The sequence below is a fragment of the Lepidochelys kempii genome, chromosome 1 (assembly GCF_965140265.1).
Source record: "Lepidochelys kempii isolate rLepKem1 chromosome 1, rLepKem1.hap2, whole genome shotgun sequence".
In the NCBI taxonomy this organism is placed as follows: Eukaryota; Metazoa; Chordata; order Testudines; family Cheloniidae; genus Lepidochelys; species Lepidochelys kempii.
The window spans coordinates 117,365,771-117,388,709 of record NC_133256.1 but is presented as its reverse complement, the minus strand read 5'-3'; the positions used below and the strand labels follow the sequence as shown (position 1 = coordinate 117,388,709).

Here is a 22,939-nt window from a genome sequence, read left to right as displayed (position 1 = left end):
TGTAATCCGCCCCTCTGAAAGTGCATGGGCATCTCCAGTGGTTCTAGTTCCCAAACCAGATGGGGAAATACGTTTTTGCGTGGACTACCGTAAGCTAAATGCTGTAACTCGCCCAGACAACTATCCAATGCCACGCACTGATGAACTATTAGAGAAACTGGGACGGGCCCAGTTCATCTCTACCTTGGACTTAACCAAGGGGTACTGGCAGGTACCGCTAGATGAATCTGCCAAGGAAAGGTCAGCCTTCATCACACATCTTGGGCTGTATGAATTTAATGTACTCCCTTTCGGGCTGCGAAATGCACCCGCCACTTTCCAAAGACTTGTAGATGGTCTCCTAGCGGGATTAGGAGAATATGCAGTCGCCTACCTTGACGATGTGGCCATATTTTCGGATTCCTGGGCAGACCACCTGGAACATCTACAAAAAGTCCTTGAGCGCATAAGGGAGGCAGGACTAACTGTTAAGGCTAAGAAGTGTCAAATAGGCCTAAACAGAGTGACTTACCTTGGACACCAGGTGGGTCAAGGAACTATCAGCCCCCTTCAGTTCCTCAAGGATCAGTTTTGGGACCAATCTTATTTAATCTTTTTATTACTGACCTGGGCACAAAAAGTGGGAGTGTGCTAATAAAGTTTGCAGATGATACAAAGCTGGGAGGTATTGCTAATTTAGAGAAGGACAGGGATACCCTACAGGAGGATCTGGATGACCTTGTAAACTGGAGTAATAGGAATAGGATGAAATGTAATAGTGAGAAGTGTAAGGTCATGCATTTAGGGATTAATAACAAGAATTTTAGTTATAAGCTAGGGACGCATCAACTAGAAGTAACGGAGGAGGAAAAGGACCTTGGAGTATTGGTTGATCATAGGTTGACTATGAGCTGCCAATGTGATATGGCTGTGAAAAAAGCTAATGTCGTCTTGGGATGCATCAGGAGAGGTATTTCCAGTAGGGATAAGGAGGTTTTAGTACCGTTATATAAGGCACTGGTGAGACCTCACCTGGAATACTGTGTGCAGTTCTGGTCTCCCATGTTTAAGAAGGATGAATTCAAACTGGAACAGGTACAGAGAAGGGCTACTAGGATGATCCGAGGAATGGAAAACTTGTCTTATGAAAGGAGACTCAGGGAGCTTGGCTTGTTTAGCCTAACTAAAAGAAGGTTGAGGGGAGATATGATTGCTCTTTATAAATATATCAGAGGGATAAATACCAGAGAGGGAGAGGAATTATTTAAACTCAGTACCAATGTGGACACAAGAACAAATGGATATAAACTGGCCACTAGGAAATTTAGATTAGAAATTAGACGAAGGTTTCTAACCATCAGAGGAGTGAAGTTTTGGAATAGCCTTCCGAGGGAAGTAGTGGGGGCAAAAGATCTATCTTGCTTTAAGATTAAACTCGATAAGTTTATGGAGGAGATGGTATGATGGGATAACATGGTTTTGGTAATTAAATATTCATGGTAAATAGGCCCAATGGCCTGTGATGGGTTTTTAGATGGGGTAAGATCCAAGTTACCCGGGAAAGAATTTTCTGTAGTATCTGGCTGATGAATCTTGCCCATATGCTCAGGGTTTAGCTGATCGCCATATTTGGGGTCGGGAAGGAATTTTCCTCCAGGGCAGATTGGAAGGCCCTGGAGGTTTTTCGCCTTCCTCTGTAGCATGGGGCATGGGTCACTTGCTGGAGGATTCTCTGCTCCTTGAGGTCTTCAAACTACAATTTGAGGACTTCAATAGCACAGATATAGGTGTGAGGTCTTTTTTAGGAGTGGTGGGTGAAGTTCTGTGGCCTGCATTGTGCAGGAGGTCAGACTAGATGATCATAATGGTCCCTTCTGACCTAAATATCTATGAATCTATGAATCTATGAATCTACAGGCCAAAGTGGATGCTATCCAAAAGTGGCCTGTCCCAAAGTCAAAGAAACAGGTTCAATCCTTCTTAGGCTTGGCCGGTTCTTACAGACGATTTGTACCGCACTACAGCCAAATCGCTGCCCCACTGACAGACCTAACCAAAAAGAAACAGCCAAATGCTGTTCAGTGGACCGGAAAGTGTCAGAAGGCCTTTAACAAGCTTAAAGCGACACTCATGTCTGACCCTGTACTAAGGGCCCCAGACTTTGACAAACCGTTCCTAGTAACCACAGATGCATCCGAGCGTGGTGTGGGAGCAGTTTTAATGCAGAAAGGACCTGATCAAGAATTCCACCCTGTAGTGTTTCTCAGCAAAAAACTGTCTGAGAGGGAAAGCAACTGGTCAGTCACTGAAAAAGAATGTTATGCCATTGTCTACGCTCTGGAAAAGCTACGCCCATATGTTTGGGGACGGCGTTTCCACCTGCAAACCGACCATGCTGCACTAAAGTGGCTTCACACCGTCAAAGAAACTAACAAAAAACTCCTTCGGTGGAGTTTAGCTCTCCAAGATTTTGATTTCGACATCCAACACATCTCAGGAGCTTCTAACAAAGTGGCTGATGCACTCTCCCGTGAAAGTTTCCCAGAATCAACTGGTTAAAATCGTCCTTGAGATGTGGAAAATATTGTTAGTCTTTATGTACTTGGTAGTATATTTAGAGATGCATGTGTCTTATTAACTCTGTTTTCCTAGAGCTCCAGGAAGAAATCCCAGCCAGTGTTTCACCCTAGCTGAGATTTGGGGGGCGTGTCATAAATATAAAGGGAAGGGTAAACCCCTTTGAAATCCCTCCTGGCCAGGGGAAAGCTCCCCTCACCTGTAAAGGGTTAAGAAGCTAAAGGTAACCTCGCTGGCACCTGACCAAAATGACCAATGAGGAGACAAGATACTTTCAAAAGCTGGGAGGAGGGAGAGAAACAAAGGGTCTGTGTCTGTCTGTAGTCGTCTTGGCCGGGGACAGAACAGGAATGGAGTCTTAGAACTTTTAGTAAGTAATCTAGCTAGGTATGTGTTAGATTATGATTTCTTTAAATGGCTGAGAAAAGAATTGTGCTGAATAGAATAACTATTTCTGTCTGTGTATCTTTTTTGTAACTTAAGGTTTTGCCTAGAGGGGTTCTCTATGTTTTGAATCTAATTACCCTGTAAGATATCTACCATCCTGATTTTACAGGGGGGATTTCTTTATTTCTATTTACTTCTATTTTTTATTAAAAGTCTTCTTGTAAAACACTGAATGCTTTTTCATTGTTCTCAGATCCAAGGGTTTGGGTCTGTGGTCACCTATGCAAATTGGTGAGGCTTTTTATCCAACATTTCCCAGGAAAGGGGGGGTGCAAGTGTTGGGAGGATTGTTCATTGTTCTTAAGATCCAAGGGTCTGGGTCTGTAGTCACCTAGGCAAATTGGTGAGGCTTTTTACCAAACCTTGTCCAGGAAGTGGGGTGCAAGGTTTTGGGAAGTATTTTGGGGGGAAGGACGCGTCCAAACAGCTCTTCCCCAGTAACCAGTATTAGTTTGGTGGTGGTAGCGGCCAGTCCAAGGTGTAATATTTGTACCTTGGGGAAGTTTTGACCTAAGCTGGTAAAGATAAGCTTAGGAGGTTTTTCATGCAGGTCCCCACATCTGTACCCTAGAGTTCAGAGTGGGGGAGGAACCGTGACAGGTGTATTTCATCCAGTGCACTAAATGCCCCAGTAACTCCCATGTGGGTGAAACCAGACAATCACTATGGTCTCAGATGAACTCACACACAAAAATTATAAAAGATAAAAACACCATACGATTTGTGGGTGAACATTTTTCGCAATGTGATCCCGCTATATCTGACCTCTCAGTCCTCATTCTCAAAGGAAACTTGCATACCTCCTTCAAAAGATGAGCCTGGGAGCTTAAATTCATAACTTTGCTAAACACAAAAAATAATGGCCTTAATAAAGACCCTAGATTTATGGCTTATTACAACAATCTGGAACCCACTAACCCCCTTTTTTTGTCCTATGACTGCAGGGGTATTAATGGGCCTTTTCACCTTGAATGGTCTCTTAGAATATATGTTAACTATGTATGCTAAACAATTTGTTCCATCTTGTGTTTAGCTGTGATACTCTGGTTACATTTTGCAGTCCTGAAAAAGCGCTTTGTGTAGCTCAAACCATGTCTCCTTCACCAGCCGAAGTTGATCCAATAAAAGATCTTACCTCACTCACCTTGTCTTACCTTCTGTCCACCTGAAGGATGAAATTCATGACCACCATGAACATGAGCTACCCCTCTAGCAGTGAGCAGAACAGCTGCAGGGCCCCCCAATAGTGCTGTGCCAGCCTCAGGGCTGAAGCAGTGGCCCTTGAACTCTGAGCACCATATGCAGAGGTGTGAAATACAGAGCACACCCCATCCCCATTTGATCACAAACTCCTAGCCTAGTTGGAGATGGGATGTGCTATGTTCAGGGGATGCGGCATTCTTGGTGACTGCTCTGGAGCTACCCTTTCTGCAGCCCAAGCAGAACTGCAGTCCCATTGTAATGGGAGCCTTCCACAGCCCCTACACCGCTGGGCAAATGTCACATAAAATTAAGTGAAGTTGCAGTTGCAAATTGCTCCAGTGGATTTCAGGAGACTTTCACTCCCATTACAGAGAATTTTTAGTCCATTGTAATCTATTTCCACTGTGCTAATTTCCTTGGAATGCAGCAATTAACCTAGGAGGTGTAAATGGCTGCATTCCACTGGGATTATCATTTTTCTGCCTCTAGTTGAACAGAAGAGAAAAAAAAAGGTCTCTTAGCACTATTTGCGATTTACGCTCATATGATGGACTCCTGCATTTTTTATGCTCCGTATTAATATAGTGTATGTTGAACTGATCTATTAGGCGCTGGATAGGTACCGGATATGGTGTGTAAACGTTTGTAAGACAAACATTCCTATTTACATTGGCATCTGAGTGAATTAAGGCAGAACTTCCTAGTGCGGGACTTGCTTTTATCCCAGGTTTTTGGGGTTTTTTTTTCAGTTCTTAAAATTATTTGTAAAACATCTAATCTCCATACATACTCATCAGGGGGTGTAGTTTGATTATAAAAGTTCATTTGGGATTGAAACTTGGCATACACAAGATACAGCCTGGGAGGAAGTGTTGTTTTGTATTCATCATATATTGCTCAGATGCATTCAGCATATAAACATAGAATATTTGTTACATAGAATATCAGGGTTGGAAGGGACCTCAGGAGGTCATCTAGTCCAACCCCCTGCTCAAAGCAGGACCAATCCCCAATTTTTCCCCCAGATCCCTAAATGGCCCCCTCAAGGATTGAACTTACAACCCTGGGTTTAGCAGGCCAATGCTCAAACCACTGAACAGTTATGAACGTATGAGAATAAGGCACAAGATATGACTATATTTTAAATGAGTGCCTTGACAAGAAGACAGCATGGTGAAGTGGTAAGGCTATTAGACTGGGTGAAAAGAGACACGGCTCTATTCCCAGCTCAACCACAGATCTTGTGTATGACTGTAGGTATGTTACTTTGCCCTTGTTTATCCTCTCACTCTTTATCTGTCTCCCCTATTTAGACTGCAAACTCTTTTGGACAGAGTATATCTTATGTTTGCACACACTGTGTTATTTCATACATATTACAGTAGTGCCTAGCCCCATTGTGCAAGTGTGATACAAATAATAAATATTAATAATTGTCCTGTAAAAAGCAACCCCAAACATATAGCTTTTCAAAAGGACCACTTCCTACACTGACATTGTGACCAATTAGAGCTGGTCAAAACCAGGGAAGCATGTTTCTTGAAAATTGTTGAAAGAAACATTTTGTTTGTTTCTTCAACATGTTTCATGATATTTTTCATTTTTTGAAACTTTTTCTGTTTTTTTTTAAATGTGTTTTGGTGGGGGAAAACCTACTCACTTTCTTTATTTACACACACACACACACACACACACACACACACACACACACACACACACTTTTTCCCCAGTAGAAAGAGTGTGTGTGTGTGTGTGTGTATACACACAAATAGATAGATAGATAGATAGATTAGATAATATGTGAGAGAAAGTGGAATTTTCCCACCCCCCCTTATAATTTTTGTTTAGGAATTTTGTCAAAACATGAACATTTCACCAAAATTCAGGTTTTCCTGCAAAATTTTTTGCTTTAGTCAAAATGTCATTTTTCATCTAAAAAACTTTAGCAAAATTTTGACTGACTCTACTTCCAACCCTTTAAAAAAAGCTATAAGTTAGAATAGGAAAGACTGAAACAAATAGGAAAGTGACTATTCAGTCTCTCCATAAATAAGTCTGTACTCCGGTGCTTATCTGAAAAATTGTAGTTTCAATTTAATGAATGTTAGTAATAGTTATAAATCTGTGTGGATGGATATGGAAGGGATGTGGTGATCTATCAGGATCACACCTTTAGAAGGAACTCCCCATATATCCTTCCTAACAGCATCCTAGGTCCTTTCTCCAAGGGAGGGATTTAAGTCCATGCTTAAGTCCTGGCCTACATTAGAAAATGTTACCAGCATAGTTATGTTGGTTAGAGCTGTGAAAAAAAAAATCACACCCCTAAATTGATATAGTTATGCTGGCAAAAGCCCTGGTGTAAACTCAGTTATACTAGCATAAAAGTGCTTTGTGGCATAATTTATTCTGTCTGGTGACCTGGTGGCAGACATGATGGTAAAACTCGCACGTTCGGTCCTCTCGGTTTTCAGCTGGCAGTTGTTGTCAGACAGGTTGGTGCCATTGTCCCCCCCCTCCACATCCCCAAAGTCTTTTCTTTTAAGGCACCACAAAAGGAATGATCAGTTTACTAGCACATCCTCTTGTTATTTAGTCCCCCAATTTCTGACACGCCAATTTTGGTACATTGATTTCTCATCCCACACGTCTCTTGTTCACTTGACACGATCATATAAAACAGTCCTTGAGTTCTATTCATGATGCTGGGGGCTTAGGCAAACTCTAGGCTATATATCGAGTAAGAGTCTGTCAGGCTTAATACCGGTTGAACATTATTACAATTAAGTTGCAAAAATTACAGTAAAAACTGTATTGTTTTTCATATCTGTACATTTGTGCTACATAACTTTCATGTGGCTGGGACAGACCCCATGACAACAAGAGCCATTAATCATTGCTGAGTTTCGCTGATAGAGATGGTTACACCCCTTAAGGAAGAGAGTGATCAGCTAATACCCAGTAAAAAGCAACATGTCCAGAGGAAACTCCTTGTTTCTCAATACAACAGGTAGGAACCAGTTTACGGGACAATGGAGAAGGGGCCACTCCCACCCAAGGATGAGTTACAAAGGATTACATCATGGACCCTCCTCCCCCTTACCGTTGAATCCATGAGCCCTAGGGTCAGAACAGTCACATGGCCGGGTTTTCGGATAAAAGCTGCCTACTGAAAGGAAATAAGGTTATTGTTACCAGACTGGATCCTAAGAGATGAGGACTTTGCCAGGTAAAGGACCCAGAGCTGTCACAGCCGAGATAAGCCTCAGAAGCTGAACCTATAAGATTTTGTGGCTTTGAAGTTTTATGAGATAATAAGCTAAGTTTATGTCTTTATCTGTATTCTTAGCATTGAGCAAATCTCTCTTGCTTCGTTTTCATTTAATTTATAAAGCCTACAAAAGTTTATTTTAGGATCAGACTGAGCACTGCCTGGGTGGGTAAAGGAGAGAGATCTAAGGAGGAACTGACCTGTGGTATGAATCTGGTCCTTTTGGAACAGAGGAAGTTGGATTTTCTGGGATGTCATGGTAAAAGGTCCTAATATCACAGGCTCCACTTACTTGGTGTCACGAGAGAGTGGAGATCCCAAGGGGACTGTTTAAACTCTATATTGAGGCTGGCAAAAGCCTAGGGGGTTAATAAGCAATGTGGTTAGCTGCCATGTCTAAGGAGCTTGACCCACAGCTGGCACTGGATTAACTTGACTCTTACTGAACAGTCTGCCCTTAAGTGGAGCCCACGATCTTGAGATACAATATCAACAGGCTTTTTTGTTTGGATTAATTTAGTCTTTTCTGTCTCCTTTTGCACCTTCTCCCATCAGCATTTATTGTTACAGGTCAGAGTCCATGCTTTACCCTGAACTTCTACACTGCTATTTTTACCCCCTTAGCACGAACCCAAGTTAGTTGACCCAGGCTCTGAGACTTGCTGCTGCGGGTCCTTTTTTGCAGTGTAGACATACCTATGAACTTTCACTCACTTTTTGCAATCAAGCACACAATTAGGACAAATTTGTAGCCCCAATTATTACAACTTCACTCTGTTTCTCTCTGTCCCTCCCTCCATGAATTGTCCTCACTCACTGACCCCCAATTAATCCTATTTCCTCTCCTCTATCTTCCTAGTTCAGCCCTGCTTTCTGTCCTCTACACATAGTTGGGCTCAATTCCTCCCTTATTCTCTGGCTACGTTTATCTGTCTACCTCCCCTCATGGTTTTTCTCCCCCTCAGACTGGGCCAGGTTCACTCCTGGTGTAGTCAAGTCAATGGAATTACACCAGGGATTAATCTGGATTGCTATGTATCTCTCTTACATTATGCCCCCCACACTAGGTTCTCCCTCTTTCCATTCCCATTCCATCCTATTCACACATTAGCTTTGCCTCCTGTGTGGAGCACTGCCCATGTAAAAACAAAATGAGGTAATAACCTTCATTTTTAGGTCCCTGAATAGAGGAGGGGCTTGTCTGATCTATTGGGCTGGTCTGCAATGGAAAAATCCATTGTGTTAGAACATGAACATTGTTAACTAACACAACATCAGTTATAACCTAGCACACAGTGTAAACAGGGACTGTCACATTTAACATCACATCACTGGTCAGCACTTGCAAGATGCCTGTAGGACTCAATGGACTTGGTTCTCCACCACCTTGCGCCTCATATAGTTACCTTGCACATGGAGTGCAGGATGGGTGTAAACCACTACTACATCAGAATGGTAGCATTTTATACCCACTTGTAAAGGACTACACTCCCTTAAAATAGAAGAGACTGTTGTACACTCTGATTTAATAATCCCTGGAAAATATTTCTACTTGTGACACCCTGGAAAATAAAGTCTGCTTTTTCATTTAAAAGAATGGGAAATTTTATATAAGACAATTATTGTCTTGTCAGTTTTATTAAGGAGGCCATCACTTGCATCCATAGCTATTTCATGCCTAGGTTTTATGAAATTTTTAAAGTCTTATTAAAAAATTAATCAAAGAACTGCAGAATGATTGTAGTTTACTTTTCCTAGCAAACTTTCACTGAACTCTGATTCTGCAGTAGACAGGCCAGTTTGCATGTAATGATGAGAAGATGTTTGTGATGCAGCAGTAATGTATGTAGTACAGCCTGTTTGCATGAGAGCAGTTTTCCTATAAAGCCTCCTTTATACAGAGGGGGGCAATGCGGATTCCAGACTTCTCCATTCTGTGTTCTTGGAGCCTTGACTACTGGCTGAGGTCGCCTTGCAGAGAGCTTTGATTTGAGAGATATTGCTGCATAAATAAAAGCACAGCGTGACACGTATGACTGAGAAAACAAGGCCCATGCAAAGTGCTGATTGGCTCCCCTTGCAATGGGATACAACTTGTTACAAATACACCTCTCCAGTTTGGGCCAGTAGTCCACAGGCTGAGCATCCTCCCTGCCATCTGAAGTCTGATGTGAAATGCTCAGGTCCTGGGAAAACAACCAAAGTCTGTCTCCAGCTCGAAGGAACAGGTGGCTGAAAATGAAACAGCGCCCTTCTCCCTTCCCTTGGATCTTCGCTCTCTACTGCTTCTGTGCTCTACAGTTCACCCCAGGTAAGACCCGATCTCTCCCCATAACTGCCTCCTACGTACCTGATCGATGTGGATAAAGAATAGTCACTCGATCAGGGACTAATACAGAAAGCGTAACTCATTCCTCTCTCCCTCCCTCACACCCCCGGCTCTGCTTTGTAGTTGGGAGAAGCTAGGCTCGCTTCAGACTGGGAGAGCAGTTGTTCCAGACTGCCCTGAACCTGGTCTCTAACATCAAGCGCTTGAAAGGAGCTGAAGGCGGCAGATAGTTTAAACAAAGGACATGGCTATCGGCGTCCTTCCTCCAAAACCAGCAGCAGCAAAAGACCGGAGCGGGTTTTTAAGTTCTCGTTTGAAGTGGGCAGGGCAGGAGGGGGCTGGGTGGCATGCCCCTTACCAGGGAGAGACAGGGGATGCTTGATGAACGGGGGGGCACTGTTAGTAGGTGCACAATAGGTTCTTCTAAAAGCGACTTGAACATGAGAAAGGGACATTTTCACTAAGCCCCGAGGGAATGGTGGGCAAAGAGGGAATGAATATAGCTCTGGGACCAGAGCCTCAGCTGGAGTCCGCCCCAGCTCAGCGGAGCTGCCCCCATTGACACCAGCTGTCCGTGCCAGGGCTGGGCAAGAGGCGAAAGCGAGCAGGGAAAGTTTGGGGAAGAGAAGGCTGGGGACTGCCTCCTCCGCCGGCGCCTCTGTCCAGGGTGCTGAAGGGGGGGGACCTGCTCTCGGCTGCGCGCCCGGGACCCCGCCGGTGTGGCCGGCCCAGAGGACCGGGGGACTCGGCCGCACAGCGCATCCCGGGAGCGGGTCGGGGCGCCCGAGTGTGTGTGTACACAGCCGATAGGCGTGGGGGCTGCCCAGCCCGACATCTAGATCGGCAATGTCAGAGGCCGGGCCAGGCGAGGAGCGGGGGGGGGTTGGGTTGGGTTATTTTTGTGCTCTAGGGTTTCACATTGGAAGGATACTTTTTTTTTTTTTTTGCTTTGTTGAAAAATATTTTTAAAGAGGACGAAGCTGAGCATCTCTGCTAAACCCGCTGGCTCAGTGTTTTAACCCTGGTCAGGTTTCATTTGTACCCGAGCTGTTGGCCGGGTACAGCTTCCTCGTGGTCTTGGAGAACCCGCTCCCTGAATTTGTACTGAGGCAGCTTTCAAATGCAGGGCACGGTCACCCCCTTCTAGTGGAGAGTATATCTGTGAATGCTTTATCTCAACAGGGTTTCCTCAGCCTGTCTCCCGTTCTATGGATGCGCCAGAGGTTCCTAAAAGAGAGGTAGGAAACGTTTCCATTACGTGGCAGTCATAAACTGGAAGCATGTTCATGACAGGGCAGGGCGCTCTGAAACGCGGCTGAATTACCATTAGGGGATGAGAAACCCCGGACAGGCTCCATCCTTTTCCGGTTAGTCAGTGGCTAAGGGGGCATTATTAAAAACCCTTTGCTCCCATTCCAACAAAACACACACATACATCTGCAGAGTGGAAGACTAATGGGGGTCAATTCAGGAGTGGGTCTAGGGGCTCACCTGTGCCTTTTGTAGGTCATTGGCTATGCTGCAATCCTCAGAGAGAAACAAGTTTGGTAGTACTTACATGGGTTTTACTAAGAGAATAAACAAGCAAATAGGACACTAAACAAATCTACTGCTGACTAATTTACTTACACTTTCCCTAAACTAATTGAAAATATCAGACAATGCAATGATCAAGTCTAGGTTACAGTTGAGGTTGAATTGATAAACCAATGAATTAACAGTAACATGAAATGCGGGAAAGTCCACTTGATCACCTCCCGGTTAGTGTATGTCCCTAAAGCAACCTTTTGCTGCCCATTTTAACAAAATATACACATTAAGAGTAAGATATCTGAGTCGGGAAAGGCCTTGATAGAATATTACTAAAGCTAAAGTTTCTCAGGCTAAAACAGGGGTTTAAGTGTATAACTGACCTTAATGTCTAATCTTTATTTTTAAGCTGGCGCTGTGTTTCAGTCAGTGGACAGAACTGTCTAATCAACCCCAGGTAAACTGATTTAACAATGTATTGAAGTGACTCTACTCTTCCAGGTACATTGGCTATTCCATAACAATTAAACTTAGTTCACATTAAAATGATCTGAAAAGATAAAAAGAAATGTCTCTTCCCTCTCCTCCAAGGAGTTGAATACTCAGCTGTAATGAGGTAGGTGGTTCTGCTGGCTTATGTTCTATTTTCTCATGCAATCAAATTTCACTAAATGATACTATTTGTTTTGTATGCAGCATAGGATTATGCTGACATAATTAATATACTATCAACTTTTTCCTGATAGAAAATATAATGTAAAATATATAGAAAATATAATTTTTTATATCTGGTAGCTGCAGTAAGATTTACTCGGGAATAATGCCATTGGCTTCAGTAGAATTACTCCTGGTTTAAGCTGTTGTGAGATGAAAATCAGGCTTCTTACCTCAAAAGTCATGTACAAAACATACCATAAATGAATGTATGTTTAAAAAACTATTTTTCTTTTAGATCTCCAGTAAAGCAATGGATCTTTGTAACGCTATTTTTAGTAGCATGCAGATAGATGAGGTAAGGTCTAAAGATTTTCTTTCCTTGAAGAAAACTTTCCCAACATTTTGTCTAACCAAATAGAGTTTGACTATCATCATTATCTTTACTAGGAAAACAACGAGGACATATATAAAAGAGTAAGTATTTCTCCATCTTAGTAATATATGCATAACTTCAACTCTTAGATTTGATAAGGCTATATACTAAAATTGCTCTTTTTATGCAGTTTTTATTTCACTACTCCAGAGTTCAAGAACCAACATATCCACTTAAAACCGGGGTCAGTATTTTAACATAATCATCACTTTTGCATAGCGTAAATGTGTGAACAAGATGCTTACTAAGTCTATGATTCAGCAATGTACTTACGCAGATGCCTAACTTTAAGCATGTGAGTAGACTCATTCATTTCAGTGGGGGTGTCTTACATGCTTAAGTACCTTATTCAATTATCTATAAAAGTTCAGGCCTGTGAGATACTGAGGCCCTCAACTCATGTTGATTACAGCCAACGTAAGGTTCAGCTCCAAAGCCATTTTTTCCTAGTGCACTTTTTTGGTTAATGCTAGCTATTCAAGAGCTTTACTCACAAAAATTACAGAGCTCTTTGAACCCTGTTTATATCTGAATGACGTTAGTCAGAAAAGGATAAAATGCACCATGATTATCGAGTTTCAGACAATCAGTTTACTCAGATCACGTGCAATGACTTTAAAATAATTACAGGAAGTGTTTTAAAAAGGTGCTTCTCTATCTTTTCTATACTTGCCAGTTTCTTTAGCTTCTAATTCTGAGCACATTTGTTTGAAACATTTGAATAAAAAAGCAGTACAATATTTACATTGTATTCTAATTGTACAGCCCTCCCCCCAAACAAAAGCAAAACAAAATAAAATCCAAACAAACACCTTTTAGACCTTGACTGTGTAGTAAATATATTTACTACAATGTTAGCTAAACCACAAACCCGCAAAATGCTGATTAGGGGTTTTCCAAAGTCAGCTAGAAATTATGGGTGGAATCCTGATCCCATTGAAGTCAATGGTAGTTTTGCAGTTGACTTCAGTGGATCCAAGATTTCACCCTATCTGATCATTCTTGAGGCCTGGAAGATGACCCACATTGCAGCTTTCCAAGCAATGTAACTGACCTTTGCCACATAGCAGTTTGTGGCCAGGTTTCCAAAATGTGGTCTATTTGGGGCCTTATCAGAATCTATAAGAATGGCTCAGCACCAGGATTAGGTCCAGCTCTGAGGTGTGGAGGAGAGATTCTTGCAAACTCTAAACTTTTGTCCAGCTTCACAGATCTATTATGATATGAATCTCCCTGTCTCTGGCCCACCTGAACTTTCCCCAACACCCTGGGAACTATGGGCTAAGTTCAGCCTTAGCATAAAATGCCATTTCTTATTGCATAGATCCTCCTTTTACATGGTCCTATGAATTTGTGGGGTATCATGTGGATTAGAGTTTGATTAAGGCATTAAGATTATATCTTAACGCAAGGGATGACATCTTTGCCCACTGAAGTCAATGGCAAAATGCCCAGGATTTCACCCAAAACGTGTAGCGTTTCTTAAAGTCACCTGAAAGAGCTGGGTAGAGAGTTTAGTTTCTCCCTCCAATTTTTGTGTAAACTTTACAGCTGGGGTTTTCAAAGGAGCCCAAGGGAGCACGCACATCTCATTGAATTTAGGTCCCTCTCTCGACTAGATTCCTTTGAAAAATTCAACATATGATTATTACAAAGCTCTGTCAAGAAGCTCATGTTTTGCAGTGATTCTGCACTAAAATTAATTAACTTGTATTATAAATAAGTCTGATTTTTGAAGCTGCAGGCTATCAAAAACTTTTAGTCAGTGACTATGTTTGAATGTTTTGTGTCTCATTGATCATCTTAATATAAAACTAGTGTTCACAATCTCTCTTTGTTGTAGTCTTCCCCTGTGCATCCTTTAATGCGCCTTGCTTCAAAGCTCTCTGAGAGAAGAATGAAAAGATTCCTTGATCCTGTATGCACTTGTTTCTTCCATAGTATTTTATGGCACTAAATGTTAATTTCAGTTGTTTTATAAATCATTGTCTTAATGGTCGAACCTTGAACATCTAACAAAGGAAAATCCCCTTGCTTTATATCCTGTCCCTAGCTCTCCTCTTTCCTTCTCTATTTTTTCCTTTTTTAAATTTACATTCCTTCCCTTTTCAACCTCTTCTTCCCCTTTCTTCCTCTCACTGTCTGTTCCCCATTTTCCGGCCCCTCTCCTCCTTTATTTTTACACCTTTGCTCTCATCTTCCATTTTACTTACTCATCTTTAAATCTTGTGCCTGATAATTAAATCCAATCACTGGTGCAGCTGCTGCTGTCACTGATCTCTGCTGATGCTATTAAAAGGGTCTTTTCCATTTAAGGTCCAGTCAAAGCCAGTGGGGCTGTACAAGGGGTTGTCCTTGCAGATCAGATTGAAGAATCAGAGCCTTCATCAACACCGGGCTTGACCTTGCTGCTGCTAAAGTCAATGGCAAAACTTGCATTGACTTCAGTGGTGCAAGATTGGTCCCACAATGAGCTACCTTCTGAAAAATAAGTACAGCATGAGCTGATTTTAGCAGCAGCAACCCAGACTGGATTTAAAATAAAATCAGTGGCAATCTTAATGATGGGGAACCAACCTCATTTCAACAAGGCAAGAAAAATCAATATTACTTTGAATCCTAGTGAATGCTGTTCCTTATGTTCCCTTCAGTTCAAGCACTGCATTGTTCTCAAGAGCATGAGTGTCTAATTTGAATTTCAGTGACAAGAATGTATTTACCTTGAAATCAGTTAAAGTAATACTTAAAATAAAGGCAGAAAATTTTAAGCTGCTTCTAGATTTCCTGTAACTATCTGATTTGTGTTTAAAATTCTCACTTCCAAAAAACAAATGGATTGGAGCGATGTACTTAACCTGTACTAGAGGATTATGAAAATCCCATGACCAGGCGGATATGTTAAAACTGATACGCGCTATCACCTTACAGGAATCACAAATTGCTGCTGCAGAGTTTATAAAGAAGGTACGTTAACTTAATTTCGATTTTTTTAAAAATCGGAGACCACAGTTGCTCTGAGCTAGCTCACAAGCTGCTTCTGAGAGATAATCAATCACTTCTAAACCGGCCTTCAAGCTATTTTCTAGAGCCCATGCAACATCATATTTAATTATGGTATTTTCACATATTTACATCAGACAAAATGGATGGTTCTTGACAATGCCCTCTGGGTGTTAATGTTTAATCGGTAGTTCCGGTGAAAGGGCACTGGGGACTATTAGTATCTAGTTATTTGCACACTGCTGAAAAGGCTCCTGCATTACTGATGACAACAGCTCTGACAATGACACAGAGACTTGTCAATATAGCCATACGATAGTTTACAAATATTTTATTAATGGGTTGTGTTTTATTTTACAGGATAGTGCTGGTACCATGGGACGGCCTTTTTTTCTTTTCAGGGTATCAGATTTGTCTTTTCCTTTTTACAATTTTGAATCGTATACAATTTCATGTATCCATAGAAAACAATATAAACCTGTTTACATCTAAAAATTCTTGCCTGGTATTCTATAGACGCTGCCGTCTAAAGTCATTGCTTGAAAAGCTTAGGGAGTCAATGTGGTGCTGGGGTTAGAATAAAAGGTCTATACAACTGTGAAATCCTGGGCAGTAATGGATTAAAACTTTCTGTTGCACAGGGGTGACCAGTAAAATGTTAGGCCTTGAGCTGTTCTACCTAGAGATAGGGTTTGGGCCAAGTGTTTATTTCCTATTAGACTGACTAGTGCACCGGCCCTAAATTCAGCAGAAAAACATAAGTGTTAGCAGTGCTCTGACTAAATGATCCGATTACCACACTCCGTGCACAACGGAGAAAAAAAAATAGAAATTATGAAAATAATCTGTGGTTAATTTATTTCTCATTGTGACTGTTGGATCTTTGCCCCAAGTAAGTATCTTGCTGATCCTGTTCTAACCCAGATTCAGCTAGTGACACACTATGTTGACCTGGGCAAAATATTTTTCACACGCCTCTAGCAACACAGCCAGAAAAATCAGTTCAAAAGAGGCCCTGACTATAACCTGGGCCCTAGTTTATCAGGATACTTAAAAATGTGCCTAGCTTCTAACCAGGTCAGTATTCCAAGTGATACCAGTGGAATGACGCACATGATCAGAGTTAGGCATATGCTTATGTATCTTGTTGATTGGGGCCAAGTTGCTGCATGAAAAATTAATCAGATTCTTCAGCTGTTGGTCCAGAGGCTGACTGAAGACGTTACAGGCTGTAGGAATTCACCCACCCCATAGATAAGCCCCATTTCCACTCAAGACCCATCACCCATGTGTGGTAAATTTGGAACAAGATTTTATGAGTTTCCTAAATGCACTATGGGAGTCATCCCTTGCTGCGTTTACTTGTCTGACCTCAATATGATTATTTAATTACATTTTCAGCCTAGAAATGGAAGAACTATCGAAGACGGTGGTGAGTAGGCCTCTGAAAGGTGATTTTAAAAGGCTTCATTCTGTTTACTCAACAAATAATAATCTTTGACAGAGAAAGTGTTATTTAGAAATAATTTGTTACATGCCTAAGCCCCTTTACTGCTAACTGCTCTGCACAGGGACAGGTGTCTGTCTGCACAGAACCACTTGAAGGATCAGGGGGTCTTATATATATATATACTGTAAACAAGCTAATTAAGTTGAATTTTTTTTATAAAGTGGGCTCATTATAACTTTAATGCTCTGTCAAAGAGGTAGTAATACAAGCATAAAACATTTGTTTTATGCTTGTATTATTACTTCATTGACAGAGCATTAAAGTTATAATGAGCCCACTTTATAAAAAACTTGGAAATACTGTTATTTACAAGTACAATACTATTCCAAACTTGGAAATACTGTTATTTACACAACACCCAAAAGCATGTGAGGCGCTCCACAGAGATAAATATAAAGACAAGATCTCGGTCCTGAAATGCTTATAATCCAGAACCACCTGATCCTACATCAGAACCCACTAACATGGATCCTTGCACTCATATGGAGTTCCATTGACATCAGGATTGGGACCTAATTTTAGATGAAAAACAACAAACAATAGGGGTGTGTGTGTGACGAAAGATAATGGGTTATAATAATATGTGCTCACTCAGCTTCAGTGTGTTCACATCTTGATTGTTCTATTAAAGTCATGATTAGGTTTTAATGGTAAATTAAGTAGATATTTGTCTATACAGGAAACCACATGCTCTTTTCCCCTCCCCCATCCTCTCCCAACCCTTCTGAACTTTTCAAAAGAAAGGGTCACTATTTTCTGTTTGTGAATTATCTGCTTCCACTGCAAGGGATAAAGCTCGTGATAGGAAAGGATGGTGACTAGAATGACAGCAACAACAAAAAAAAATCTACAAAAATATATTTTTGATATTAAACCATTTAAGGAAGGAACAAGCCATGAATATGCTAGTGGTTCCCAAACTAGGGGTGCCACTTGTTCAGGGAAAGCCCCTGGCAGGCCGGGCCAGTTTTTACCTGCCACGTTCGCAGGTTTGGCCGATCACATCTCCCACTGGCCGCAATTCACCACTCCAGGCCAATGGGGAGCTGCGGGAAGGGCAGCCAGCATGTCGCTCGGCCAATGGGAGCTGCGGGAAGCAGTGCAGGCTGAGGGACATGCTGGCTGGCCTTCCCGCAGCTCCCCATTGGCCTGAACAGAGAACCACGGCCACTGGGAGCTGTGATCAGCTGAACCTGAGGATACAGCAGGTAAACAAACCAGCCCGGCCCGCCAAGAGCTTTCCCTGAACAAGCAGTGCCCCTAGTTTGGGAACCACTGCACTAGCCGATCAATGGAGAGATGTGGAATGACCATGCCTAGAACTTTTTGGCAAAATAATTCTAACCATGGTTAGTGTAAAACATGTTGAAACACTCTGGGTGAAAGTCACCCTATGCCAGGGCCAACAGAAGGCTTATGGCAACAAATAAATCCCACTCAAGTGTTACTGTATGGACTAAAGTGTGCCTTACTTCTGTGCCTCCTTTAAGTTTTCACCCACTGGGCAGTGTGTCTTCTAAAGGGCCAGCTTACTGGGCTGCAAGATAAACACTATGCTCCCAGCCTTCAAGAAGAAGGCCTCCGAGACGGTGGTAGACCTTGGTGATGAAGGAAAAAAGTGTGTAGGGAGGAAGGATTCATAGAGTGAGTGAAAGACCTCACATGTTCAGATAAGCATCCTAGACTCTGGATAATTATTCAAACTTTTTGAGGTTCATCAACCATTACTTGCAGGGGCTAAAATTTTGTGCCATTATATTTCTAGCTTTGGGATGGAATGACATACAGAACTGAATTTTTTCAGTACATCATTTAAGAGCTCATCACAAAGTATAGTCCTAATTTGTGCTAATTTCTTTCAGAATTCCATGGAATATGAAGCTCATGGGTTGACTTAACAGCTTGAAGACTTGATTTATACAAAGAAAAACAATCCTGTTGGACTATGTGTCTATTGTTTTAAGTGACTCATTTGACTAGAGGCTACTGTTCCATAATAAATTTGCAGTCATTAATTATTTTGTACTTCTTTACATCTTTTCTTTGTCAAGTTACACACACTTGTGGTCACTGAGCAGTTATCAGCCTTCTTTATGTTACAGTCCTTTGTCTGGCTCCAAAATAGAGTTCTTTATTTACAGGAACCAAATCAAATTTATTAAGGTAATACAATGAAGAACCATTCTCAAAATGTTTCCTCTATCATCTTTTTATGTAGATGACCTCTGTTAGAATTATACATGATCAACATGCCCTTTTTATGACTATGCAGTGTGTTTTGTTTAGGATTTGAGGTACACATTGCTCTACCGCAAATTGCACAGCACAACATCACTTTCATAACTGAATTATCTTCTCCAAAACAAGAACAAAAGGCGGATCATGATAACTGATAGGTTCAAATCATCTACTTTGAGTGTCACTAATCAACGACAATTGTTATTGACTGACAGTATCTGACCAAACAATTTGCCAAAATGGAAACTGTGGTCTACCTTTTCCACCCTTCCCCTGCTAGGCATCATAAAAAATACATCAGGGACCAAATTATGAGATGTGCTTGTCCCTGTGCCTCAGTAGGTCACAGCTGAGAATACGAGATTCAGGATAAACTGCTGAGAAATAGGGCAGACTCACCTCAAACTGGTGGTTATTCTATCATTAGATTATACCAAGCCAGTAACAATAGCAAACTTCTGTCTCATCACACTGGTTAACAAGAAGCCAGAGGTGCAGTCTCCTTAGGCCTTCCAGCCCTTGTCTCACCATCTAGACACTGGACTCTATGATGAGTGGTTACTGAAAACCAATTTAATTAAATATAGGGTCCTTCTAATCCCAAGAGATCATCCACAAAGCCAGGTCAATATATAACGCAGATCTTATCCAATAATCACACTACTGCTAATCCTTTAGTAACTAAAATCTAAAGGTTTAATAATAAAAAGCAAGAAGGAGAGACTTATAGATGGTTAATAGATCATATGCATACACATAATTGCAAAGTCCTTATATCAGGTTTGTAGCAGTGATGGAATAGTCTGCTAGCTTGTAAAGTCTCTCTGGTAACTTCCAAAAGATTGGAAGGCCCTCATTCCATAGTTCAAAAGGCCCCTTTTAGTTGTAAATCAGAGAATCAGGGCAGGAAAGAGGCAAAGTGAAGATATCTTGGAGGCCTTTTATATCCTCTGCCATGTGCCTGGAAATTTACCATCTCTGTTTGTGGAAAAGTTATTGAGCTAAAATGGAGTCCAGGAGTCACATGAGCATATCACATGTCCTTACATGCTTTAAAGACTCAGAGGGACAGCCATTGACCATATTCTTGCTGATGCATCCAAAGGAAGAGGTGTCTGGAAAACTGATTCTTCTTAATCAATCTTGAATAGGCCATTCACAATGGGCTGGGAAGACTGGATGTAAAGAACCTTCTAGGTGTTACTGCAGGAACAAACACATTTGAGATACAGATATATAACCAATATTCAAAACTTCAGCTAGAATGAGGATACATGGATTTAACCAGCATAATGATATTTGATAGACTTTTTCATTGACACTTTACATGATACACTTTGTATAAGATTTGTTGCAACTGTAGAACAAAAATACAACGGGTCATTCTCAATCAGACAGCATTGCAGTGCTGAACATCTGAATGTTCCATTGAAGTCATGGTCTTTTGGGTCTGTCCAGCAGCTTGTGGTATTTGTGCCCTGAGAAATAGTCAGAACTAGAGTTGAGAGGGACTACAATGCTAGATGAATTGTATGCATAATATTAAAATATGTCGTTACTTGATCACAGTGTACCAGTACTTTCATGGGGAGAAACTATCAGGTATTAAAAGGCTCTTTAATCTAGTAGAGAAAGGCATAACAAGAACCAATGGCTGGAAACTGAATCCAGACAAATTCAGATTAGAAATAAGGCAGACATTTTTAACAGTGAGGGTGATTAACCATTAGAAGAAACCACCAAGGCAAGTGGTGGATTCTCCATGTCTTCAAATCTTTGCCTTTCTGAATAAAATACACTTTAGCCAAACACAAATTTTTGAGTTTAATAAAGGAGTAATTGAATGAAGTTCCCTGGCCCACGTTATAGAAGACATCAGACTAGATCGAATGATTCCTTCTGGCCCCAAATCAAACTGATTGTTGACAAATCCATGGTAATTCACATTTGAAAGGATCATTTGAACTACTCATATACAATTCTAAATTAACTGTAACCACCCAGGGAAAATTTCTGTGGACTGCCCAATGAAAACCTTTGCTCTCTGAACAGTGACAATCAAAAAAGCAAATATACCAAAGGAAATGTGAGGAGAAGGAGGGAATATTAAAATTCCATGACTTAAATTAATATTTCACCTTCAGTTAGAATATTGTGTTCATTTCTGGTCATCCTTGCTGACAAAAGATGTAACAGAAATAAAAGGGCTTCCGACACTTGTGATCAAAATGATCAGAAGCATAGAAAGATTTCGTAGGGAGACAGACTGAAACCATTGGTCCTCTTTTGGTAAGAGAAGAGACAAATAAGAAGGGAGATGGTAGAAATACTGAAAAATAATGAATGGTGTAGAGATAATAAATTTGGTGTCCCTATTTATGGTCCCATAATAAGAGAACAAAGCAAGACATTTGATTAAATTGAGAGGCAACACATTTAAGAAAGTAAAAATAAACTATTTTTATACAACACCTAATTAATCTGTGCAATTCATTGCCAGAGACATGAGTTTAGTAGCATTACAATATATTAGGTATTTATGATGAGAACATCAACTATTATTCAATAGATTCAAGATATATAACAATAACTCATGCTTCAAGTTATGCACAAACCACTAAATGACAGAGGTTAGGAAGAAAATTCTCTTATGGCCAGGTTATTCCATATTTGTTCACTATGGAATTGCTTGCACCTTCATTTTAAGCTCCTGGTACAGAGACTGGATACGGGGCTACAAGGATCAGAGCTGGTATGGCAATTTCTAGGTTCCAAACAAGCATGTTTTTAAAAGAGGTCTGCCTATGTTATCCTTTCATGTATTTATATTGATCAATCCATTCAACAAACTATCAGTTAAAATTCTTCACCACAGCATCTTTGCTAGATTACTAAATTCCATTATATTGCTGCACACAAATAAATACTAGAAAACATTGTTTTTAACATTTAGCATTTATACAGTGTACTACAGGGGTCTCAAACACGTGGCCCGTGGAGTTATTTCCTGCGGCCCACCACAAGCACTGACTCCACTGGCAGCCAAGCTCCCCTCACCCCCTGCCCTCCCTCCTCCCCCACCCTGAGCATGCCACGTCCCTGCTCCTCCACCTACCTGCCAGTGCTTCCCGCCACCAAACAGCTGTTTGGCATCGCTTAGGACTTTCCAGGAGAGAGGGGGGAGGAGTGGGGATGCGACGTGCTCGGGGGAGGAGGTGGAGAAGAGGCAGGGCCAGGGCGGGAATTTGGGGCAGGGGTGGGAAGAGGCGGGGCAGGGGAGGAGCCTCATGGAAGGGGTGGAGTGGGGGCTGGGCCAGGGGCAGAGCAGTGGGGCTTTAACTGAAGTAATTCTAAAAGTAAATGCGTGTTTTGTCGTTTGAGTGAGGTGCATTACTGAGTGGCTATATTTTATTAAAACCCCTCTTCGCATTACAGGTTTTAAAAAGTGAATACATTGACTTTTAATAGCACACTATATTACTTTTCATTTTTTTCATTTTTGACTATACTTTTGTATCGTTGTACGAAAAGGTTTCAGTGATGCGACCCTCGGGCCAACGTACTAGTCCTCATGTGACCCTTGTGGTGATTGGAGTTTGAGATCCCTGGTGTACTACATCTTCAAACATTAATTAATTAATGCCCTAAACAGAGCCCACAGTAAGGTAAACTTCCACTGACTTTAGTGAGAGTGTGACTTCTGAACTCTTGGCTAATACACTGGGGGAACTGAACCAGTGCCTGGGTCTCGGCACATGAGCTAAA

At 41.4% G+C, this 22,939-nt stretch overlaps 1 protein-coding gene across 1 annotated transcript; it reads left to right on the top strand.

The window, feature by feature from the left end:
- The first annotated feature begins 9,715 nt into the window (after positions 1 to 9,715).
- NMS (neuromedin S) lies at positions 9,716 to 18,846 on the top strand. Its single transcript, XM_073327663.1, has 11 exons — positions 9,716 to 9,788; positions 10,989 to 11,044; positions 11,746 to 11,793; positions 12,289 to 12,348; positions 12,441 to 12,467; positions 12,557 to 12,610; positions 14,270 to 14,344; positions 15,355 to 15,390; positions 15,787 to 15,828; positions 16,828 to 16,877; positions 18,799 to 18,846. The coding sequence occupies exons 1-10, from the start codon at positions 9,716 to 9,718 to the stop codon at positions 16,864 to 16,866; spliced, it is 510 nt and encodes a 169-aa protein (XP_073183764.1). The 3' UTR covers positions 16,867 to 16,877; positions 18,799 to 18,846.
- Positions 18,847 to 22,939: the final 4,093 nt, after the last annotated feature.